Source organism: Haliotis rufescens, unplaced genomic scaffold (genome assembly GCF_023055435.1).
Source record: "Haliotis rufescens isolate VD_foot unplaced genomic scaffold, xgHalRufe1.0.p SCAF_8, whole genome shotgun sequence".
In the NCBI taxonomy this organism is placed as follows: Eukaryota; Metazoa; Mollusca; class Gastropoda; order Lepetellida; family Haliotidae; genus Haliotis; species Haliotis rufescens.
Window position 1 is genome coordinate 25,120,171 of NW_025964372.1, and position 27,029 is coordinate 25,147,199.

The 27,029-nt window shown below is 41.9% G+C and overlaps 1 protein-coding gene across 1 annotated transcript; it reads right to left on the reverse strand.

Annotated features, from left to right (window-relative positions):
• Positions 1–1,965: 1,965 nt before the first annotated feature.
• On the reverse strand, positions 1,966–25,847 carry LOC124139278 (sec1 family domain-containing protein 2-like). The gene is made up of 16 exons (XM_046506219.2): positions 25,757–25,847; positions 24,208–24,412; positions 19,680–19,916; positions 18,449–18,601; positions 16,815–16,892; positions 16,486–16,617; positions 15,647–15,819; positions 14,101–14,197; positions 12,032–12,159; positions 8,727–8,942; positions 7,757–7,847; positions 6,695–6,758; positions 5,556–5,658; positions 3,959–4,114; positions 3,115–3,247; positions 1,966–2,120 (listed from the first exon to the last, which is right to left on the reverse strand). The coding sequence occupies exons 2-16, from the start codon at positions 24,379–24,381 to the stop codon at positions 2,028–2,030; spliced, it is 2,028 nt and encodes a 675-aa protein (XP_046362175.2). The 5' UTR covers positions 24,382–24,412; positions 25,757–25,847; the 3' UTR covers positions 1,966–2,027.
• Positions 25,848–27,029: the final 1,182 nt, after the last annotated feature.

Sequence of the window (27,029 nt, forward strand, 5' to 3'; positions counted from 1 at the left end):
GCGTTTATGTGTTCAATATCAGAGTTTATTTTTTTGTTCAAGCTATCGTTGTTCCAGCACGTTTGGTTAGGAAAGATACTGGAGATACATGTATCAATGTCACCTTATTGTGTGGGGCTTGTAATGCACAAATTAGCAGACAACATGAATATGGTTACTACTACTACTGTTGGTACAATGAAGTACGAAGTGTGGTTTATTTCACAATAAAACATTGTTCTACTATGACGTCATTCGAGATTCGAACATACGCTCGCAACTAAGTCTTGATGACGTCGAATATTGGACATCGTTATTTTTGAGAGGGGAGTGTCTAGTGAGTTGTTCCCCATTGATGTAGCCGGACAACGCAGATAAACGCAATGGCCGAACAATTGCATCTAAATTGAGTGAGTGAGTGAGTTTGTTTTTACGCCGCTTTTAGCAATATTCCAGCAATATCACGACGGGGGACACCAGAAATGGGCTTCACACATTGTACCCATGTCGGGAATCGAACCCGGGTCTTCGGCGTGACGAGCGAACACTTTAACCACTAGGCTACCCGACCGCCCCAATTGCATCTAAAATCGGGATAGAAATGACAATAGTCATTGAGAGAAAAGGCACAGGTAATCAACGTGAGGATTGTGAGAATATGCGGGAAATACCCACCTGTGCATATAATCAACTTGTCGGACATGCTGAGGTCGGATTCTATTGCAGGACTCATCATAATTAATTGATATTATTATATGAGCAACTATCCATGTCTACAGACCACCTCTGTGGTAGAGCGTCCACCCAGAGAACTGAATGGTCAGTGTTCGATCCCCGGCCGCGTCATACCAAAAGACGTTAAAAGATGGTACTTGTTGTTACCCTGTCTGGTGCTCCCCATTAGGGACTCAAACAAGGACTGGTCGGCTCGGGGTCAGTTTTCAGTGTCTTAGTGGGGTAAACAGCAGCATGGTATCTCAGTGGGCTAGCACTATAAAATCGTCATTAGCCCGAGCCGGGGTCAAGCAGCCACACATACACACGTTTCACACCATTTCACCTGACCTCACCACCACGTCATCTGGGTATACTGACACTGACATCAACCAAGTCACCGAGTCTGACCACCTGATCCAACCTCTTACAACCAGCAAGAGATGTTGGCGACATATTTTAACCAGGAATCCCCACATGTTTGCATTCTCAGTTGAATGATGGATAAGTAGTCAATCAATAATGCGCTGTAATGACCAGAACAATGTCATTTACCCCCGTGGGGTAGAACAGGTCTTCAGCAACCCATGCTTGCCTAAAAGGCGACTATGCTTGTCATAAGAGGCGACTAACGGATCTAGTGGTCAGGCTCGCTGACTTGGTTGATGCATGTCATCGTATCCCAATTGTGTGGATCGATGCGCATGATGTCAATCCTGTATTGTCTGGTCCAAAATCGATTATTTACAGACCTCCGTCATATGGCTGGAATATTGCTGAATGCGGCGTTAAACAACAAACAAATGTCATTTCCTGTTTGGCAAATGAGACGACACAATATCTTACAATGATATTTAACTCAAAACATGCTTTTAAATCCTTTTGGTTTATTTCAAGACTTTGTTTCGGAAACCAATCTAAAAGACTTCCATTTTTGTTGTACCAAGAACATTTTTAAAAAGACAAAAAATAAATAGTGTGGTCTGATAAACATGACAAACATCTTATCAATGGACTACTCCCACCATCATCCTTGGAACTAGCATGAGTGAGTAAGTATGGTTTTACTCCGCTTTTAGCAATATTCCAGCAATTTCACGGCAGGGTACACCAGAAATGGGCTTCACACATTGTACCCATGTTGGGAATTGAACCAAGGTCTTCAGCGTGACGAGCGAACGCTTTAACCACTAGACTACCCGACCGCCCTGGAACTAGCATGTGCAGGCAGTGTCTCGTAAGTTAGTCATGATTTCACACATAAAACACAGGTACATGAAAACAAGTTTTATTGCCTCCTTTCCCTTTATACAGAAAACAGATCTACACCATGACTACAGAACAGAATCTGGGTCCACGTTGTTCTGGCAGAATATGGACTGGAGCACATCATTTCCTCTTAGCAGTTTTGTGCTACCAATGATAACCTGGAAATAAACAAAACATATGAAATCAGGAGAGTCACAGAATCACTGAATGGCTCTGCAGTCGATTCAGGTCCTGGGGAACCTATGGCCCTTTCTTAGGTGCCACAATTCACTGCGCAGAGCTGTGTCCCTTGGGCATGCCAGAAACCTATAATTATGGGTTCAAATCCCGGTTTCCAGGTTTGTCAGCACCATACCCATTCTTGTCAGTTTCACCAAAGTAGTCAACACATGAGACCTGCAGCATTTTGGGTCTTCCTCCCACATCAAGCTGACACGCCGTGATTTAACTGGAATACTGTTCAAAGCGGCATTAAACCCTTGTCAGTCACTAACTATTCCAGTCCTATACTCCAGGGTCTACTTGCACAGAGCGGTAACTGCTGTAGGACCATCGTAACTCCAATCTTTTAACATAGGCTTTTGATAGTCGTCGAGCAAAGATAGCTTTGATGAACGGGAAGTAGGGGCCATTTGCATAAAGTGATATTTGCTGACATGCAGATCGTCTGACGTACCTTTTTGTCAAGCAGGTGAAAGTATTGACATGCCTGTGTATCAAGCTTCTGTCCTATTGATACAGGTAAATGTAATGACATACCTGTGCGTCAAGCTTCTGTCCTATTGTTACAGGTAAACGTAATGATATACCTGTGTGTCAAGCTTCTGTCCTATTGTTACAGGTAAACGTAATGACATACCTGTGTGTCAAGCTTCTGTCCTATTGTTACAGGTAAACGTAACGACATACCTGTGTGTCAAGCTTCTGTCCTATTGTTACAGGTAAACGTAATGACATACCTGTGTGTCAAGCTTCTGTCCTATTGTTACAGGTAAACGTAATGACATACCTGTGTGTCAAGCTTCTGTCCTATTGCTACAGGTAAACGTAATGACATACCTGTCAAGCTTCTGTCCTATTGGTACAGGTAAACGTAATGACATACCTGTGTCAAGCTTCTGTCCTATAGTGACAGGTGAAAGTATTGCATACCTGTTTATCAAGCTTCATCTTGTCCATCACATCTCTGACCTGCTTCACCTCTGTCGCTGTCACCCCACCCACCACAAATACCAGAAGCAGGGGGTGATCACTGGGGCGGGGCTTGCTTACATTCATGAACAATCTGAAAATGTATTGAAAAAATACTTAACTATCTAAGCAAAACATCAACTTGATATTCATAAACTTGAGACAGCCTCCATGGTCTAGTGGATAGTGAGTGAGTGAGTGAGTTGGGTTTAACGACACTTTTAACAGTATTCCAGTTATATCACGGCGTGTCAGCTTAATGTGGGAGTAAAGCCCAAAGTGATGCAGGTCTCAGATGTTTACCACTTCGGTGAAACCCACCAGCACAGGTATGGTGCTGACAAACCTAGAAACATAATCGGGGCGAACCGGGATTCGTACCCACAATCATAGGTTTCTGGCGTGCCCAAGGGACGCAACTCTGCACAGCGAATAGCGGCGCCTTAGACGACTGGGCCACCCGTGCCCCCCCTAGCGAATAGAGTGTCGACCCGGAGAGAGGAAGGTTGGTTGTTTGATCCCTGGCTGCATCATACCAAAAGATATTGGAAGATGGTACATGTTGTTTCCCTGCCTAGTGTTCAGCATAAAGGGAATAAAACAAGGACAGGTTGGAGTCAGTATACTGTATGAGTGGAGTATAGTAGAGCATAGTTTCTTTTGGTTGATGTTTTAAGATTACCTCCTTCTCTTCTAATACACCTGGCATTAGTCTGGACTTGTACAAGCAGAGACACACAGACAGCCACAGATAGTTTACAGTGAAAAATATCTTTCAAGCTTTAAATATTAACTGCTGCGTTACCCAAATCCTGATTTCAAGAAGTCTTTGAGTCCACTTGATTTAAACTCTAGATCCACAAGCTCGGGTTTGTCGGGGCTGAAGATCTGTTCAACGATTATCTTGAGCAGCGGCTTCATACTGGCAGGACTGATGGCACTGGTGGGCTCCAAGATGGATCTGGGTATACAAATTGGTTGTGTGTCAATACCAAACTGTGACAAATGTACACACCAACATGCAGGCAGGTGGATGTACACACAGACAGACATGCAGTCATGCAGGCAGGTAGATGTATACACAGACAGACAGTCATGCAGGCAGGTAGATGTACACACAGACAGACAGTCATGCAGGCAGGTAGATGTATACACAGACAGACATACAGTCATGCAGGCAGGTAGATGTACACACAGACAGACATACAGTCATGCAGGCAGGTGGATGTACACACAGACAGACATACAGTCATGCAGGCAGGTAGATGTATACACAGACAGACATACAGTCATGCAGGCAGGTAGATGTACACACAGACAGACAGTTATGCAAGTAGGCAGTAAGACAAGATAGACACGGACACAGATGGACCGTCAACCTGTAAAAAGACACACATATGTACAGACAGACACAAACAGACAGACAGACATGCAGGCAGGTAGATCTAGACACAGACAGATAGACAGACAGTCATGCAAGTAGCCTGTAAGACAAGATAGACACAGACACAGATGCCCCATCAACCTGTAAAAAGACAACCATATGTACAGACAGACAACAGACAGACAGACAGTCACTTAGCCAGTAGGACAGGCGTCGTCAACACACAAATGCACAGACAGGCACAGACTGGCACAGACAGGCCGGCAGTAAGATATACACGCACAGAGACAGGTAGGTAGCTAGACACTAACAGTCAACCAGATAGACAAACACACAAACAAGCTGACAGTCAGGCAGGCAGACAGATGGACACACACACAGACAGACAGGTAGGTAGCTAGACACTAACAGTCAACCAGATAGACAAACACACAAACAAGCTGACAGTCATGCCGATAGACAAACGGGTAGGCAGGTACAGAAACAGAGGCTAAAACATACACAGGTGGAAATATACACAGTCAGTGAGGTAGACAAACACACATCCAGACAGGTAGGCAGCTTGACATGTAGACAGACACACATACAGAACAGAAGGCAGACACACAGACAAGGAGGCAGGAAGAAACACAGACAGGCAGGCAGACACACAGACAGACAGGCAGGCAGACACACACACACAAACAGGCAGGCAGGCAGACAGATGGACACACAGACAGACAGACAGGCAGGCAGACACACAGACAGACAGGTAGGCAGATTGACATGTAGACAGACACACATACAGACCAGAAGGCAGACACACAGACAGCAAGGCAGGAAGACACACAGACAGGGAGGCAGACACACAGACAGACAGGCAGACAGGCAGGCAGACACACACACACAAACCAGCAGGCAGGCAGACGGACACACAGACAGACAGACAGGGAGGTAGACACACACAGACAGACAGACACACAGGGAGGTAGACAGACAGACAGACAGACAGACAGGGAGGCAGACACATAAGACTTACTGGAAGTTCTTAAGGTCTTCCCGAGCGGCCGCGACAGCCCCCAGTTTGCTCCAGACGTCCTCCATCAGGTCTCTTACTATGCTGCCACTCACAGCATCTCCCACTGCAAGTGAGTAAGCCAGTCACTCGATATTGTTCCATGCCAACTTTAAACACAACATGGAGGACCCCACAAGCTACAGACACTGCTCCCGCTTCATTTCGTCGATTCTACAAAGCAATCTTACCACTGGTTTCGAACCCACAATCATAGGGTTAAAGTTTCAAGAGTTATGAAAATCTTAGCGCTAAGATAACTTACCCGAACAGGGGCCCTGGTTCCTATCATAATCTATACAACTCATAAGATCCCACCTTCAACAATACATTTTGCAATACAATCTAAAAGGGTCAATATATTGAGGAAATATGTAAAAAAATGTATGCTTTGGGTATTGTCAATGTCAATGTGTGAAATAAACAGATAAATAATACTGTATTCGACCTAATAAGCGCCCACGGCGATATTTGCTAATATATTGGCAAGTGAACAATCCCAATTCCTTCCGATTGATCAATGTATACAAGACTTATTTTTTTGTGTATAATACGCACTTGTGTGTTATATGCACCCTTAATTGTGGCCAATTACATTCTGGAAAAAAATATCTGTCGTGTACAATATACACAGACTTTTCTTTTGTATCATTTCAGGCTGTCAGCATAAACCACAAAATTTACGATCTTTCAACTTTTTTTCACCAAAGTTTTATTCTAATAAGAGACCCCTATTTCTAATTTTGAAAGCGCCCTGGCTGCTTATTACGTCGAATACGGTACTTTAAGTACTCTCTGGTATCGTTTCGTTGTTAATTCGCTTGATTTAGCATTGCTATGATTACAAATCTTGACCGATCTACTCGATTACAAGTTAGTTCCCAACAATAGGGGATAAGCCCAGTGCAATTTTAAAAATGTATAAACGACAAGTAACAAAATAAATAATAAACTCGCTCCAGCGTTAAGCCAATTTTAGAAAAGAGTGAATAGCTTGGTATCTAATGAGCTCGTTTAGTATTCCATATATTTTGCAAATCAATTCCAGGAATATGAAGAATACAATTTCTTTTGTGAAAGTAGCTACCTATTCAGTCACTCACCAATTGCATGTATCACAGGTGGTAAGTCAGACTTCTCAGCTAAAACAGCATCCACCAGCAGGTCCTGGACACAGATAAAATATAATCAGGTGAGGTGACAAAGGGTGTGCGTGTGTGCACACATGAGGCAAGCAGGGTAATAATCCTGTCCCTCAATCCATCTGACAACTGACTGGCTGGACGAATGATCAAAAAGTGTTTCAGCCTGACTGACCCTCCTGACGATTGCTTGCCGGACTGCACCTGTGACAGCCAAGTGTCTGACATAAAGAGTGAGTGAGTTGGGTTTAGAGGGGTCATAGGGCCCTTGAGGTTTTCTCCTCGGCCCTCTAAAGGTTCTTGGGGGCAAGGGTGGCCCAGTCGTCTAAGGCGCCGCGACTCGCTGTGCAGAGATGCGTCCCCTGGTCACGCCAGAAACCTATGATTCTGGGTTCAAATCCTGGTTCACCCCGATTATGTTTCTAGGTTTGTCAGCACCATACCCATGCTTGTGGGTTTCACCGAAGTGGTAAACGTGTGAGACCTGCATCACTTCGGGCTTTCCTCCCACATCAAGCTGACACGCCGTGATAATGTTAAAAGCGGCGTTAAACCCAACTCACTAACTCACTCACTCTAAATGTTCTGCTATTAACATGGAGGCTGTGACAAGGACCTCGTGCCTTCCTTGCTTAATTTAAGACACTGATCATGCAAAAACCCTCGCTACATGTATTATGCAATGAACTGCTACACCAGTTTGACAGTGTATACAAGTTGGTTGGTTGGTTGGTTTGTTGTTTAACACCGCACTCAGCAATATTCCAGCTGTATGACGGTGGTCTGGAAATAATCGAATCTGGACCAGACAATTCTTGATTAATATCATGAGCATCGATTCACACAATTGGGATACAATGACATGCATCAACCAAGTCAGCGAGCCTGACCACCCGATCCCGTTAGTCGCCTCTTACGACAAGCATAGTCGCCTTTTACAGCAAGCTGAAAAACCGTTGTAACCCGGATCTCCTTGGGGTCACGGGATGTATATAAATCATGTTCAGCAAGAATGGTACCAACCTGTACTTCCAGTTCTTCCTCCCCACAGTCTCCCCCCGACAGCGAGTACAGGAACGTCAGCACCATCAACACATCGTCCAGGCTATGGGATCTACACGAAGAAAGTTGGAACAAATGGTATTAGCACATTTCAAAATGAGTGAGTGAGTGAGTTGGGTTTTACGCCGCTTTGAACAGTATTCCAGTCATATCACAGCGTGTCAGCTAAATTTCGAAAGAAAGTACAGGTCTCAGATGTTTACCACTTTGGTGAAACCAACGAGCACGGGTATGGTACTGACAAACCTAGAAACATAATTGGGGCGAACCGGGATTCGAACCCACATCATAGGTTTCTGGCGTGCCCAAGGGATGCAACTCTGCACAGCAAATTGTGGCTGTTTAGATGACTGGGCCACCCTTGGCCCCAGCACATTCAAAAACATTTCCATGACTTTATCAATTTTTCATAGGATAGACTTTCATAATTTTGACAAGGAATCAGAAAAGAGCTCAGAATAGGAACCAGTCTGAAACCCTGGAAGCTTGGGGATGATCATGTTTTCAGAACATGAAAAAATTATCATTGTTTGAAAAATATTGTATACGAATGGTCAATAAAATTTTCTATTTATTAATCCAGTGTGATTAATATTTTGCAGAACATCATGTTTTTTTTGTTTTTTGTTTGTTGTTTAACACCGCACTCAGCAATATTCCAGCTTTCTAATGGCGGTCTGTGTAAATAATCAAGTCTGGACCAGACAATCCAGTGATTGATATCATGAGCATCGATCCACGCAATTGGGATCGATGACATGCATCAACCAAGTCAGTGAGCCTGACCACCCATCATGAATACATTTTTCTTGTCACTGAAGAATGACATCATTCATTTTTCTTATTGATAAACACAGAAAGTTGATCTCTTAAACAAATTTCTATGCCAAGAAAGTTTCAAATGTGTTTTCTGGTTGCTGTATGAACTAACCTCTGATTGGCTGGAAGCTGTAGTTGACCTTTCAGCAAGGTCAGAATATGGGACAGACCCCCAGCAGAGCTATCATCTCCTACAAGTTGGACAAGATTCTTTTCTGTGCTTAATAGGTTGTCATTGCGACCAATATCCTGATGTTTCAAAGCCTGTGATGTTGCCATGGCAACCTGGAGAGTATCCAGATGAGACTTAATGGCAGCATAGTTGCCTCTGACAAAGAAAAATATCAACATATTGTCACAAGTTTTGAATCCTAAAATGTATCTCTTGTATAAATACAAGATATGTGAAGGATGCGTACATCTCTACCAGTCATGTCGCAGCCACAACGCAGTGCAATCTCATTAAAATCAGACCTCAGTTCTCGCTCCGCTAAACAAAGATCTGAGGACATCCCACGTCACGTCAGAACGACCTTTCATGGCCAATCAGAGCATCGCTTACCAGATTATGAAAGTGACAGTCGGAATGTGATTCCTGATCATGCAGCCTCAAAAACTTTAACTCTGAACGATAGTTACGGGTTTAACGACTGTATCCATACAATCTAGACCATCTATTAGCCATTCCAGAATGTTCTTTTGTTCAGGTTTCAAATTTGTAATCGAGAATTTGTCAAAATATGTTTCGAAGCGTTGTCGCCAATTTGAAATTAGTGCCGTAAAGCACGAGAAAGCTGCCTTCTGATTGGTCATTCCATTAGTTGGTCAAAGTTCGCGCAAGATCGGTCTGACGTGACCTGTAATGGGATGTCCTCAGATCTTTGTTTAGCGGTAGCGAGAACTAAGATCTGATTTTAATGAGATTGCAACGCAGTGGTGAGAAAGTAGAAAGTAGAAACATTAACAGCTCACTCAGCAACATTCCACCTATGTGATGGTAGTCTGAAAATAAGGTTTAAAAAAATAAACTAATTTTTTCTCAGGCAACGTTGTTTGAAAATATAATACGTGCGGGTGGTTGTTGTTATTTTTTGCTTGTTCAAACTAGTATCTAACCAAATAAACAGTTGTGTACTATCAACCTGGGAAAGGGCCTCCCTACATAAACAAGCATACAAATTCCTATTGCCACCGTGACCATAACACGAGATGCATAGCAAAGCAGTGTGCATGTAAAGGGAAATAACTGTGTGATATATTGGATCACATTGTGTTTAAGTATTAGGATTTTATTTTTAAATTTGAAAATTGAAATAAAAACGAAAACGTGTGGAAGACTTTATGATGAAGCGGGCAGAGCCTGAGAACCAAGACTATTATGTTCTTAGCCTAACAAAGTCTGGACCAGACAATCAGTGATTGACATCATGAAAGTTAATCCACACAATTGGGATACGATGACATGCATAAAAAAAGCACCAATCCTGACCACCGATCCATTTAGTCGCCTCTTAGGACAAGCATCAAGCATTAATTCCAATGACCTACATCCTCTAAGAACAAAGATGAATGATCTACCAGGGTACTAACTGGTGCACAATTTACTTGTTCTAATTCTTTGATGGGTATTTCTTAGAAGTTGATGGATGACAAAGTAGACATAATTTATGGATAACAACTTCTTTGTTTTTACTGTAATAGTGACATTTCGGTATTGATCCTTAAACTGTTGTCAATCAAGTGAGTGAGTGAGTGAGTGAGTGAGTGAGTGAGTGAGTGAGTGAGTGAGTGAGTGAGTGAGTGAGTGAGTGAGTGAGTGAGTGAGTGAGTGAGTGAGTGAGTGAGTGAGTGAGTGAGTGAGTGAGTGAGTGAGTGAGTGAGTGAGTGAGTGAGTGAGTGAGTGAGTGAGTGAGTGAGTGAGTGAGTGAGTGAGTGAGTGAGTGAGTGAGTGAGTGAGTGAGTGAGTGAGTGAGTGAGTGAGTGAGTGAGTGAGTGAGTGAGTGAGTGAGTGAGTGAGTGAGTGAGTGAGTGAGTGAGTGAGTGAGTGAGTGAGTGAGTGAGTGAGTGAGTGAGTGAGTGAGTGAGTGAGTGAGTGAGTGAGTGAGTGAGTGAGTGAGTGAGTGAGTGAGTGAGTGAGTGAGTGAGTGAGTGAGTGAGTGAGTGAGTGAGTGAGTGAGTGAGTGAGTGAGTGAGTGAGTGAGTGAGTGAGTGAGTGAGTGAGTGAGTGAGTGAGTGAGTGAGTGAGTGAGTGAGTGAGTGAGTGAGTGAGTGAGTGAGTGAGTGAGTGAGTGAGTGAGTGAGTGAGTGAGTGAGTGAGTGAGTGAGTGAGTGAGTGAGTGAGTGAGTGAGTGAGTGAGTGAGTGAGTGAGTGAGTGAGTGAGTGAGTGAGTGAGTGAGTGAGTGAGTGAGTGAGTGAGTGAGTGAGTGAGTGAGTGAGTGAGTGAGTGAGTGAGTGAGTGAGTGAGTGAGTGAGTGAGTGAGTGAGTGAGTGAGTGAGTGAGTGAGTGAGTGAGTGAGTGAGTGAGTGAGTGAGTGAGTGAGTGAGTGAGTGAGTGAGTGAGTGAGTGAGTGAGTGAGTGAGTGAGTGAGTGAGTGAGTGAGTGAGTGAGTGAGTGAGTGAGTGAGTGAGTGAGTGAGTGAGTGAGTGAGTGAGTGAGTGAGTGAGTGAGTGAGTGAGTGAGTGAGTGAGTGAGTGAGTGAGTGAGTGAGTGAGTGAGTGAGTGAGTGAGTGAGTGAGTGAGTGAGTGAGTGAGTGAGTGAGTGAGTGAGTGAGTGAGTGAGTGAGTGAGTGAGTGAGTGAGTGAGTGAGTGAGTGAGTGAGTGAGTGAGTGAGTGAGTGAGTGAGTGAGTGAGTGAGTGAGTGAGTGAGTGAGTGAGTGAGTGAGTGAGTGAGTGAGTGAGTGAGTGAGTGAGTGAGTGAGTGAGTGAGTGAGTGAGTGAGTGAGTGAGTGAGTGAGTGAGTGAGTGAGTGAGTGAGTGAGTGAGTGAGTGAGTGAGTGAGTGAGTGAGTGAGTGAGTGAGTGAGTGAGTGAGTGAGTGAGTGAGTGAGTGAGTGAGTGAGTGAGTGAGTGAGTGAGTGAGTGAGTGAGTGAGTTTGGTTTAATGCCGCTTTTAACACTATTCCAGTTATATCACGGTGTGTCAGCTTAATGTGGTAGGAAAGCCCGAAGTGATGCAGGTCTAAGACGTTTACCACTTCGGTGAAACCCACGAGCACGGGTATGGTGCTGACAAACCTAGAAACATAATTAGGGCGAACCGGGATTCGAACCCACAATCATGGGTTTCTGGCGTGCCCAAGGGACGCAACTCTGCACAGCAAATCGCGGCGCCTTAGACGACTGGGCCACCCATGCCCCCGTTGTCAATCAACCTTCCTGAGGAGGTAGAGTGCAAGACAGAAATATGTTTGCCTACTTGAATAGGCTGAGTGTGGTGTCTAGCTGCTCTGGAGTCACTCGTCCTGGTTTGCCTGCCAAGTTGACTGGAAGTTTCTCACTAGAAGCAGCTTCAACCAGCCGTCGATTTACAGCCATTAGACATTCCTGAAAGTCAAATTGATAGGATGATAAACAATGAACAACTATAATATTACCACTATTACAGACACATCGAGTAATGTGAACATTAATGTGTGTGTGGCTGCTTGTACTAGTCCGGACTGATGCTGATTTATAGTGCTAGCCCACTGTGATACCATGCCGCAGTTTAACATGAATACCCCACTCAGACACAGTATACTGACTCCTAGCCGACCAGTCCTTGTTTTAGCCCCTAATGCTGAGCGCCAGACAGGGTAACAACAAGTACCATCTTTCAACGCCTTTTGGTATGACGCTGCCGGGGATTAAACCACGGACCTTCTGCTCCCTGGGCAGACGCTCTACCACTAGACCTCGGAGGCGGTCACACAGCTCTAGACTCTGGGCCCACTTGCACAAAGCGATCTTAGCGCTAAGACTATTGTAAGCCTATGTTTAAATATGAGAGTTATGATCATCTTAGCGCAAAGATCGCTTTGTGCAAGTGGGTCCTGGTCTGGATTCATCAATCTATTGACCATAAGGAAATGGGCACAGAGTGATCTCCCTTACATGTTCCACTTTATTACATCCACTGTGTGGCCAGCTGCAGCCATAAAAGATAGAGTGTGCAGTGAAGCACCTAGCAGCCATGATTGGATGATACTGTGAAATATTTTGAAGAATATTTTTAAATCTACATCAACCCAGTAATTAAAACTGACAATGTTCTGTTTTATAACATCATTACTAATGCTGAATGTGGCCACATATATTTTCAAGTAAGTGACATTTGGTGCATCTTTCCGAGGCAAAGGAGTTAACTGACTATAAAAGTCCAGTTTCCACCCTTGCCGAACTAGGCTGGAATTTCTGGGCTCGATCGTAGCGCCACCAGTGGCTATTATGAGTTATGTCCCTCCTATTGACCAATAAGATTCCACCTCTCATATCACTTGTATTTGCTTCAAACAAAATAGTGGCACCCAGCCAAATCGACCTGATCGATAATCAAGATCTATATTGTGATAAAACGGGTCTTATATTGCAAAGTGCATCAAATCACGTGAGCACCTTGATTAAAAACATGAAAAGATTTGGAAAATATCTGTTGACGCCTAGTTGGCTGTAAACATGCTTTGCAAATCCTTTAATTGACTGAAATCTGCATGGCATTTTACGAACCAGATCTCAATTTCTGTACTCATTTTTTGATTGGACTATGTATAGACTTGTTAGTCCAGCCATAATAACAGCCTAGTTCGGCAAGGGTGGAACCTGGACTTTTACAGTCAGTTAACTCCCTTGCCTCGGGAAGCTGCATTTGGTGCAGAACTGAGTTGGTGTGTTTAGCTTCCTGTACTTGGAATGGAGCTGGCTAAGCTGGGCAAAATTTGTGATTTTATTGCAGTACTATCTCATTAAAATCAGACCTCAGTCCATACAATCAGAGCATCGCTTACCAGATTATGAAAGTGACAGTCGGAATGTGGTTTCTGATCATGCAGCCTCGAAAACTTTAACTCCGAACGATGGTTACGGGTTTAACGACTGTATCCATACAATCTAGACCATCTATTAGCCATTCCAGAATGTTCTTTTGTTCAGGTTTCAAATTTGTAATCAAGAATTTGTCAAAATATGTTTCGAAGCGTAGCCGCCAATTTGAAATAAGTGCCGTAAAGCATGAGAAAGCTGCCTTCTGATTGGTCATTCCATTGGTAGATCAAAGTTCGCGCAAGGTTGGTCTGACGTGACCCGTAATGGGATGTCCTCAGATCTTTGTTTAGCTGTTGCGAGAACTAAGATCTGATTTTAATGAGATTGATTGCAGTATTAAGCCCAGGCTAAGCCCCCATGTACATGTAATGGATTTTGAATGCCTAGTTATTAAAGAAAATACATGTATATAACATTATTATAGAATACTTGGACACCATTTGGTTGTGTCTAGCAAATAGTCACCTTGTGTTTACCATACACCAGATTCTGCAGATGTGTAGGTTGAGTTGAGAAGTTGCCCGATGCAAGACTCCCTGGGACAATGACACTCTTAGCATCCCTACAACAAACAACAAGGATTCAATTATAAGCGTTAGTTTGTTTGTTTGTCTGTTTGATGTTGCACGCAGCAATATTCCAGCCACATGACAGCAATCTGTAAATAATTGAGTCGGGACCAGACGATCTAGTGATTGACATCATGATCATCGAACCACGCAATTGGGATACGATGACATGCATCAAGCATGGGTTGCTGAAGACCTATTCTTCCCAAAATCGTCACGGGAACAGTCATAAGTTGGGTTATGGTGGAGGTTGAGGGGACTGGAGTCCTATTCTACCCTGGAATCTTCATAGGTTTAAGACGACACTATTTTTATGGTTTACAGTCTTGACTGACTGGAGCCAAAATCATAAAAAATTAAAAAAAGCTTAAACTTCAGTCTTTTGGGGATTACGAAAAGAAAAAACAACCACAAAATTAGTTAATGCATCCAGTGATAAATTTGCTTTCTTACCAGTAAAATGTACAAAATGATGAACACGCTCAAAGAACAGTATGCTTCACAAAGTAAACCTTGGGATTCAGGAATTGAAACGGGCAATCAGAGCTACAGATAAGCAGCGTATTTGTGTAAAATACCCCCCAAAAATATTCAAAACCCAATTACTTTCAATTAACTTGCTTACAGAAACATATGCATTAAATGAAATACTCAAATGTATAAAAACAGCGCACGTAAATACCAAATGAAACTTTTCCAGCTAATTTCCGAAACACAATTACGAGCTAATTAACTTTCAGAGTCAAGCCAAAATATTTAGAACAGTTATATACATCTAAAACATTATTTCATTTTAATAAAATCTTAAAATGCTCACTAATTTGGGGAAGAACCCAATAGAGTGATGAATAGATGAGTGAAAAAATATTGGTTACCAAATAAAAAATGTAATAATCCAATTAAAATAGAAACCCTAGAGTAAAAACTCAATGGCTCAAAAAGTTACATTGTATCTGGAGCTCTGGCATTATCAGCCTCCATGAAAAGGATAGGGGACAAACTTTCTAAACTAAAACTGCTCATGGTCTAGCACAGTTTGAGTGAGTGAGTGAGTTGGGTTTAACGCCGCTTTTAACACTATTCCAGTTATATCGCGGCTATCAGCTTAATGTGGGAGGAAAGCCCGAAGTGATGCAGGTCTCAGACGTTTACCACTTCGGTGAAACCCACGAGCACGGGTATGGTGCTGACAAACCTAGAAACATAATCGGGGCGGACCGGGATTAGAACCCACAATCATAGGTTTCTGGCGTGCCCAAGGGAAGCAACTCTGCACAGCGAATCGCGGCGCCTTAGACGACTGGGCCACCCGTGCCCTCTAGCTCATGTTGAACTGACAGGGGACACCTGATCATCTTTATGAGTGCTCTGTGGCATGCATTTCAATTCCTAAAAGGCTACGTGATGTTTTGTCAGATGTGTTTAACCAAGTGTGTCCTCACTGAGAAATGGAGCAGAGTCCGGACATGTCGACCAGGACATCAGCGTTGTGACGAGGCAGAGACGGCAGGACACTTGTGATCTTGTCCAGTAGAGTGTCCAGCTGGTGGCCAGCAGGTGATGCCAGGTCAAGTGTGCGGTCAATCAGGACTAACGAGGCTCTGTTGGAGACATTCTGAAACAGGGCAAACATAGGCACTGTGCTGAGACAACTAAGGGGTAGCTGAGACAAAATACATGCACAAGTTGAATACCATAAATCTTCGTCCGCAAAGCGCTCGAGCTAAGCAGGTTGGGTTGAGGTCATACACACATTACATTACTGCCAGATCGTAACATCTGTCATCTTCCCGAGGCAAGTGAGTTACACAGTGTATTCCAAACGACAGTTACAGCCCGTATGACGGATTCTGTCAAAATCATCATCTATCTCTCGCTTCCATGGGATAAACATTTGAACAGCAGAGGCGTTGCACGGTACATGGGAAGCACTGCCATACAATCTCAAGCATATATATGACATTCCGGAATGTTCGTTTGTTCAGTTTTCAAAATCTTAATCGAGAACTGTGTCAACATATTCTTTAAGCGTAATCTGAAATGGAAGTCACCTGGTTGAAATGATTGCTGTAAAGCTCGAGAAAGCTGCTTTCTAATTGGCTGATGTTGACTTCTTGTTAGTCGTTTCAGTGGTCGGTCTAAGTTCACGAAAGATCGTTCTGACGTGACCCGTAATGGAATGTCCTCAGATCTTTGTCTAGGCAGCGAGAACTTAGATCTGATTTGAATGAGATTGTCTCTCATATTACTCATGAGCAGAACAACACAAACGTCAGCTCACCTTTCTTCTAATCTTGGCAGGTGGGTAGTTCTCGATCTCTGTGGCAAGTAGTCGACTCGTGTGACCCACACTGTACAGGTCCTCCCTGACCCCGAGGTCACTCAGTAAGGCATGGAAGCAGCACGCAAGTCTCTGTAACCATGGTAACAGTTTGTGTGACAAAAGAGTGAGTGTGTGTCTGGGTGCTTTTGACAGTCTGGACTTATTTCCTATTGTTAATAAAACATGTATATCGCTTGTTAGTGCACTATGATCAAGAAAAGATGGTCATACTCAATGCTCAAAAAGTTATCTGGAACTCTGATGTGTAAAAGGGTTACCATGGTTACCTTGAAAGTATTCTGTAACGCTTTGGGTAGATGATGACATTCAATTTCAGACAGCGAGGTAAACGATGCCTTGTCTCCCTAAGAAATACCAAATATAAACATTACATCATTTTGCACTGTAGGAAAAAATGAAACAATAGGAATTACATCATTTCCACAAACTTAGCTCCCTAAATAAAACTACAGACAGTGGAACCTTCTTCATGCAAACCATGGTACAGATGCATTTGACCGGACACATATCCCTTGAGAAGGGATGTGCAGGATCTCCTTCGGTATTGCGCCTGGAGAGCGGAAGGTCCGGGGTTTGATGGTACTTGTTGTTTCCCTGTCTGGCGCTCTGCATTAAGGGGCTAAAACAAGGACTGGTCGGCTCAGAGTCAGTATACTGTGTCTGAGTGGGGTATTCATGTTAAACTGCGGCATGGTATCTAAGTGGGCTAGCACTATAAATTGGCATCAGTCCGGACTAGAACAAGCAGCCACAGACACACACACACACACACACACACACACGTACATGCATGTCGCTATATAAGTGCAATAATCTTGGACGCAACGTTAAACCCAATCTCACCTCACCTCGGTATTGGTTTTCAAGTTTTTCAGAAGCCATTTCTAGCCGCCTCATTAAACAACAGGGCATGCCTCTCACTCAAAGGCTTCAAACAAATGCTTTCATAACTGTAACTGTCACAAAACTTAATGACAAATACTACATTATTTTTTAAATGTGTCCCCGATGCTTGCAACTGATGAAATAGCTGCACGATATGATGGAACTTCTATTTTCGGATGATTTTTGTATGTTGATGTCCAATTTTCAATCTTTATGAGACCCATGAAGATTCCGGGGTAGATCAGGTCTTCAGCAACCCATGCTTGCTGTAAAAGGCGACTATGCTTGTCGCAAGAGGCGACTAACGGGATCAGGTGGTCAGGCTCGCTGACTTGGTTGATGCATGTCATCGATCTCAATTGCGTGGATCGATGCTCATGATATCAATCACTGGATTGTCTGGTCCAGGCTAGATTATTTACAGACCGCCGTCATATAGCTGGAATATTGCTGAGTGCGGCGTTAAACAACAAACCAACAACAAAATTTATGAATTGCTTGATATATAATTTCAAGGTTTAATCACAATGTAGGCTTAGTCATTTATTCTCTTTACTTAACATATTTATCACGTTTATCTTCTTTCATATTATCATGATTATAATTAGGGCCCAAAATTTACCATCTGTCTATTTTCCTGTTTATTGTTACATGATATCAAACTAAAGCTGAAATATCCCCATTTTTTAGTCTAAGCGGGTTGTATGAAGAATTTCAGAGAGTTATACCAAATGATCTGATCAAAAGTCCAACATGGATGTCTCTTGAATGTATACAGACAGTTCAATACAGACAATTAAAATACAGTTTGATTGGGCTGAAAACAAATAATACATGACAAGACTTGTTAATCATCAGCAATTTCTAAAATCATCAATGATCAATTTCACAGACATCAGGCCATGGATAAAGTGAATGAATTTGCCCGGAAGAGTACCTTCCAAAGGGTTATAGTACAGTTTCATATACAATACGCACAAGCCTCATCAATTTGTCATGTGACGCATTCACCAACCTTGACCTTGTGAGCAGAGTTGTACTGTAGCTGTACATGTTGTACATCTGTGTCAAGCATTGGAAACACTCGTGAGAACGCTGGCGTGACGAACATCCCTGGACAGATGTCGGCGGTGAACAGAGGGAAGTGAAATATTTCCGCTGTGTAATTCTGCAAATGTACAATGCAATCTCATTAAAATCAGATTTAAGTTCTCGCTGCCGCCAACGAAAGATCGGTTCATGTCAGAACAACCTTTCAAGAACTTTGACCAACCACAGAAATGACTAACAAGAAGTCGACATCAGCCAATTAGAAAGCAGCTTTCTCGAGCTTTACGGCACTTGTTTCAATCTGGTGACTTCTATTTCAGACTACGCTTAAAAAATATCCTGACACAGTTCTCGCTTAAAAATTTGAAAACTGAACAAAGAACATTCCGGAATGTCTAATATAAGGTTGAGATTGTATGGCAACGCCTTGGCCGTTCAAATGTTTATCCCACGGAAGCGAGAGAAAGACGATAATTTTGACTGAATCAGTCGTAACTGTCGTTCGGAATACCCTGTGTTAACATTTTCGAGGTTGCATGATTAGAAAACACATTCCGAATGACGCTTTGATTGGTTGGATGAAAGGTCGTTCTGACGTGACCCGTAATTGGATATCCTCAGATCTTTGTTTAGCGATAGCGAGAACTAAGATCTGATTTTTATGAGATTGATGTACAATGTAACCTCATTAACTTGAAATGTATGGAGGTATGGAAAATTAATGCCCAACTTGCTAAATCATAAATGAGATGGCCAGACAAGAAAACAAATCAACTTCAGTTGCCCATGGACAACCTCAAAATATATACCTTTAGTCAATTTTGATAAGTTTGTAACAAGTATGAAATATACTTTGGAAACAGTGTTAACAACTTAAGTAGCACCAATCCAACTGACGGCAGCGGATTGTCTACGTCCTTGTTCTGCTTTTGATCATGCTTTACGGCACGCTTTCTGATTGGTCGATCAGAGTACCATGTTGCAGGTCAGTGAGTGAGCAGTGAGTCAGTATGGTTTTACGCCACTTTTAGCAATATCCCAGCAATATCATGACAGGGGACACCAGAAATGGGTTTCACACATTGTACCCATGTCGGGAATCAAACCCGGGGTAAATGGTGTGACCAGCGAACGCTTTAACCACTAGGCTACCCCACCGCCCCATTTCAGTGCAAGGCTACAGTCCCATCCCTCACCATGTTTCCCATCCACTGAAGCAGGAGATCTTCCATTTCATCAAAGTCTTGCTTGTCATCCACCTCGGCACTTCCTGTGCGGTCAAAGGCATGCACACTGCTGCTGACAGTGGAGATGACAACAGCATACTGGAAGCTGCTCTGTTCTACCACATCCTTCAACACGTCCCGAGTCACGGAGTCTCGCAACATGGAGCTGACAATGAATACTGCCTTCTTCTGATTAGGATCTGCCTTCTGAAACACAATGGAACCATTGTGTCAGCACCCATGCGCTTTCCATTATACAAGGGCCCCATTCCACAAAACGATCTTAGTGCCACGACTGTCATAAGTCCATGTTAACGTATGGGAAATTCAATCATCTTAGCGCTAAGATCGTTTTGTGGGACAGGGCACTGCCAAGCAGACAAGTACCTTCCATGCATTTTAATACTTTTTAGAGCACATTTCAGACGTATAACATGATTTAAGGGCATATCTAAAACACTACATCACGGTCTCCATATCTGCATCTTCCCGAGGCAAGAGCGTTAACTGACTTTACAAGTCCAGTTTCCACCCTTGCCAAACTAGGCTGGAATTCCTGGGCTCAAACCTAGCGCCACCAGTGGCTATAACAAGTTATGTCCATTCTATGCCTCTCCCATATGGACCAATGAGATTCCACCTCTCGTATCACATGTATTTGCTTCAAACAAAATGGTGGCGCCCAGTCAAGAGGATCTGATCGACCATCAAGATCTATTTTGTGATGAAATGGTTCTTACTTCGCAAAGTACATCAAATCACGTGAGCACCTTGATTAATAACATGAAAAGATTTGGAAAATATCTGTTGACAACGATTTAGCGATGCACATGCTTTGCAAATCCTGCAATCGACTGAAATCTGCATGACAGTTTACAAACCGGATTGCAATTTCGGTGCGCGATTTTGATTGGACTATGCATAGACTCGTTAGTCCAGCCAAAATGTAACTCCATAATACCAGCTAGCCTAGTTCGGCAAGGGTGGAAACTGGACTTTTATAGTCAGTTAACTCTCTTGCCTCGGGAAGATGCCATATCTGTTGCTGTCACTGTTTGAAATTAAGGATAAATGTAAGTGGTCTTTGTCATTACCCTCATGATAAACACAGAGGTCCCTAATTCAAACATGAGATCAAAGACCTCAAGAACTCCCCCACCCTACCCCCACTTAAACTTAGACACTGCGATCTGAAAAGTAATCTTAACTATTTGTTTTCTTAATGTCACTAGGGTCTATGCTCCACAGTCTGGTATTAATGTTCAGTCGCAATGTTGCTGATGACATACTATAAACTGGGGAAGTGTCCATGTAACCATGGTAACAAGGATAATCAATTATCCCTAGATTTCAACATGTTCAATATATCAACAGATTTGTTTGTTTAAATTAGAAACAGTGACACCTCACTAGGCTACCTACTTATTTGTATCAACCTTGATGTTATCAACCTGTAGAGTGGATATTTTGTTTGTTTTTCAATGCCACACTCAGCAATATTCCAGCTATATGACGACTGTCTGTAAATAACCATGTCCTGACCAGACAATCCAGTGATTGACATTGTGACCAACAATCTGCACCATCGGGGTACGACGTCACTAGGGCTGGGACGAGTCCAAATTTTCAACCCAGGTAACAACACACACACACCCCCCTCCCCCCCCCATTACCCGACCCTACCCTACCCGGGTACCCGCTGTAGGTCTCAAGAGATAGGTAAAAAATGTCCGATTGGGAATAGTTTGACTGACTCCTGTCAAAATGATATTGTTTCATGGCAAAAATTATCAAGAACTCTATGGTTACACTATAAGTGATAAATGTTCACATTTCTTTCTGACCTTACACACATTCCTTCTGACTTTATATGATTGCATAATGATAAAACATCAGTCAACTTCAGTATATACATGACCAGATCGGTTTATACGTGTATCTAAATTAATCATGTGACTAACCACGGGTCCGGGTAGTCCTGTGGGTACCCAGGTCCTACTCAGTACCCACCCGACCCAGGTACTTGATTTAACCGTCCCAACACTAGATGTCACCCAATCAACAAAGTCACTGAGTCGGAACACCCGATTCCTCTTGGTCGCCATCTTTCCGAGGCAAGGGAGTTAACTGACTATAAAAGTCCAGTTTTCACCCTTGCCAAACTAGGCTGGTATTATGGAGTTTTGGCTGGACTAAAGAGTCTATGCATAGTCCAATCAAAATCGCCCTCCGAAATCGAAATCCGGTTCGTAAACTGTTATGCAGATTTCGGTCGATTGCAGGATTTGCAAAGCATGTGCACCGCTAACTCGTTGTCAACAGATATTTTCTAAATCTTTTCATGTTTTTAATCAAGGTGCTCACGTGATTTGATGTACTTCGCGAAGTAAGACTCGTTTTATCACAATATACAGTCTTGATTATCGCTCAGATCATCTTGACTGGGCACCGCCATTTTGTTTGAAGCAAATGCAAGTGCAAGCCTCTTAAGACCAGCATATGGACCCGAAATCCCCATGAAGGTTTCAATTACAATCTGCACAACATTACTACTAATTACTTGAAGGCTTCACACAGGTTTCAATTACAATCTGCACAACAACATTACTACTAATTACTTGAAGGCTTGACACAGGTTTCAATTACAATCTGCACAACAACATTACTACTAATTACTTCAAGGCTTGACACAGGTTTCAATTACAATCTGCACAACAACATTACTACTAATTACTTCAAGGCTTGACACAGGTTTCAATTACCATCTGCACAACAACATTACTACTAATTACTTCAAGGCTTGACACAGGTTTCAATTACCATCTGCACAACAACATTACTACTAATTACTTCAAGGCTTGAAACAGGTTTCAATTACCATCTGCACAACATCATTACTACTAATTACTTGAAGGCTTGACACAGGTTTCAATTACAATCTGCACAACAACATTACAACTAATTACTTGAAGGCTTGACACAGGTTTCAATTACCATCTGCACAACAACATTACTACTAATTACTTCAAGGCTTGACACAGGTTTCAATTACAATCTGCACAACAACATTACTACTAATTACTTGAAGGCTTGACACAGGTTTCAATTACAATCTGCACAACAACATTACTACTAATTACTTGAAGGCTTCACACAGGTTTCAATTACAATCTGCACAACAACATTACTACTAATTACTTCAAGGCTTGACACAGGTTTCAATTACAATCTGCACAACAACATTACTACTAATTACTTCAAGGCTTGACACAGGTTTCAATTACAATCTGCACAACAACATTACTACTAATTACTTCAAGGCTTGACACAGGTTTCAATTACCATCTGCACAACAACATTACTACTAATTACTTCAAGGCTTGACACAGGTTTCAATTACCATCTGCACAACAACATTACTACTAATTACTTCAAGGCTTGAAACAGGTTTCAATTACCATCTGCACAACATCATTACTACTAATTACTTGAAGGCTTGACACAGGTTTCAATTACAATCTGCACAACAACATTACTACTAATTACTTCAAGGCTTGACACAGGTTTCAATTACCATCTGCACAGCATCATTACTACTAATTACTTGAAGGCTTGACACAGGTTTCAATTACAATCTGCACAACAACATTACAACTAATTACTTGAAGGCTTGACACAGGTTTCAATTACCATCTGCACAACAACATTACTACTAATTACTTCAAGGCTTGACACAGGTTTCAATTACAATCTGCACAACAACATTACTACTAATTACTTCAAGGCTTGACACAGGTTTCAATTACAATCTGCACAACAACATTACTACTAATTACTTCAAGGCTTGACACAGGTTTCAATTACCATCTGCACAACAACATTACTACTAATTACTTCAAGGCTTGACACAGGTTTCAATTACCATCTGCACAACAACATTACTACTAATTACTTCAAGGCTTGAAACAGGTTTCAATTACAATCTGCACAACATCATTACTACTAATTACTTGAAGGCTTGACACAGGTTTCAATTACCATCTGCACAACAACATTACTACTAATTACTTGAAGGCTTGACACAGGTTTCAATTACAATCTGCACAACATCATTACTACTAATTACTTTAAGGCTTGACACAGGTTTCAATTACCATCTGCACAACAACATTACTACTAATTACTTCAAGGCTTGACACAGGTTTCAATTACCATCTGCACAACAACATTACTACTAATTACTTCAAGGCTTGACACAGGTTTCAATTACCATCTGCACAACAACATTACTACTAATTACTTCAAGGCTTGACACAGTTTTCAATTACAATCTGCACAACAACATTACTACTAATTACTTGAAGGCTTCACACAGTTTTCAATTACAATCTGCACAACAACATTACTACTAATTACTTGAAGGCTTGACACAGGTTTCAATTACAATCTGCACAACAACATTACTACTAATTACTTGAAGGCTTGACACAGGTATTACCTCAAAGGAAGAGAACTCTCGTACATCCACAGCTCCGGCCTCCAGGAGGCGAGCCATACCGCCCTGCCAGTGTAGCAGCTCGGCACATGCGTCATCCACGTACACCACCGACCTGTTCACCTTCAATGTTACTTCTTCCCATAATGCCTTTGAACACTGCCACGTTGTCTTCATCTTTATCAGATGAGTGTTCAATTACTCATACCTAAAACATAGATGTAATCAGGATGTTTGTTTATTTGTTGTTAAACGCCGCACTCAGCAATATTCCAACTTAATGACAGGGATCGGTAAATAATCAAATATGGACCAGATAATTGTGTGTTTGACATCATGAGCGTCATGCAGTTGGGATACAATGACATACATCAACCAAGTCAGCGATCCTGACCACCCGATCCCGTCAGTTGGCTCTTGCGACAAGCATAGTTTATGGCAAGCATGAGTTGATTGACCTATTCTAACCCGGATCGTTACGGTAGTCTCCATTTAATTATATTAAAATTAAACTAATTTTACCCTTCTTGCAAGGCTTTACCTTTATTTCTTTACATTATAAAATAACCCGAGCCCGTTAGTTGCTTCGTATGGGCTGATGGGTGGAATGCAATGCTGAAGACCAATTCTAACCCGTATATCATATATCATGATATATAGCCACCAGATTGTGTTAGTTTGTATCTGTTTGACAATGTTTTTTTAATGGAGTTTTCAGAAAAGCTTCTATGCAAATTGTAATGTGGGGTTTGATTCACTCCCCCCTGAAATATCACTATTGTCAACAATGTCATCATAACTTTTCAAAAATAGGGTATGTCAGGATACAAAGGCAAAATGAAGAAATCATGGAAAAGATTTAAACGTTAATTGTTAGTATCAATTATTCATATCATGAATTAGGAAAATGTCAAAAGACAAATAGACTGTGGACTCCATCATGATATGAGACGATGTCGTCGTTGTCACGCAGGGTACTACAGAACTCTACCTCAGCTACAAACTGCTCACGAGCACTAGGTAACACCGTGACAATATTGACGACTAACTGCTTCCTTTCAAAGCAACTGTAAACAATTAGAATGCTCATAACATTTACCAAATAATTATAGCCTGTCATATATAAATTACTTATTATATTATGGCCTACATTTAAAAGTACGTAACATAAATCAATCCAACTGGACATTTTACATATTTAAATCTAAATGACAAGAACTAGCTCAGTCAGTTGGAGATGTAATTCATTTCGTCAGTAATACCTGTATAAAAAAAGTAATGTGATATGTTCCTTCTACCCATATAGGAGAACTTCAAAATTTAAAACACAAATACATCTTCTGCTTAGATGGGTTGATATGTAACAGGGTTAGAAACTAACAGTTTTTGTCCACTAGTCCTTCTAATGATAACATATAGCAAAACCCTTAAAACAGGCCAATTTCTACTAGTCCTTAGGATACCTTTACTATTGGCCAGTTTGGTAAGGACTACAGGACTAGTGCCAGTTTCTAACGCTGATGTAATAAGAAAAATGTAGTTCAAAACATACCGAAACACTGCACTTTACACATCAACAGTAGGAAATAGAAATTAGAGTTATCTGCCCCTACTTGTGCACACTCGGAGAACGTCGGCTTCTCTCGGTAACCTCCGGAATGACAAGTTGTCGAAAGCACGGATCGAGGGACAACTAAAATATTATCACGATTTCTACACTGGGACTAAAGACTAACGTCGTGTTTTGTTGTGCTCATGTCTTAGTTTTGTTTGTTAAAAAACGTTTCATTATCTCATTAATGACTGTTAGAAACAAATTTAGTGCAGAACAGTTTCATCGTCAGTCATTACGCTATTACAACAAAGAAAGTGTTGTCAATATACGTTTCCTGTCTTTAGCTTTTTCCAACTTCTAATAATATATAAAGGCCTGTCAGAGACTTCACGCATATTACTAAACGCTGACGATTTCCACATGCACTTTGTCACTGCTTAAATATAATCAGATCAATTAAATTCCTACGAGTGTAAAAATGCACTATATCAATTAATAACACGAATATCAGAAAGCTACCATACATAAGAGTGCATTCCTTACACTCGTGTGACATTAACTGATTTAGAAATATTAACGCAACGACACAAGGGTTTGTGGTTATTTGTAGCTGAGTTGTATTTCATAGCCTGTAAAAATAAGATGACTCCCTGACAAATCGACTGGACACAATAAAACTATTTAAACAGTTGACTTTGTTATGAAGATTTCAAAATAGATTTGAGCTTGTTATAACGGACGGGGGGTGGGGTGTGTGTGTGTGTGTGTGTGTAAGGGGGGGGGGGGGGGGGGGGGTCAAATATTTGTACAAGTATCACTTGTCCCCAACTTGATTCAAATAAAACTGTTTCCTATAAAAATTCGAGGGGGGCAACTAATTTGGAATTATGATCTATAGTTACACTTGTATAAGTATAGCTTCACTTGGTTAAAATGCACATTTGGAATAGCCAGTGAATTCCTGGCTGAGAATGGAATGCTGAAGACCAAATTGTACCCGTATATCATACATCTTCCCGAGGCAAGGGAGTTAACTGATTACAAAAGTCCAATTTCCACCCTTGCCGAACTAGGGACATAACTCGTGATAGCCAATGGTGGCGCTACGATCGAGCCCAAGAATTTTAGCCTAGTTCGGCATGGGTGGAAATTGGACTTTTGTAGTCAGTTAAATTCCTACGGATTATCCGATAGCGGATTGTTTTAATTTGCATCTGTTTGACAATGTCAACGGAGTTTTCGGAACAGCTTCTTTGCAAACTGTACCAAA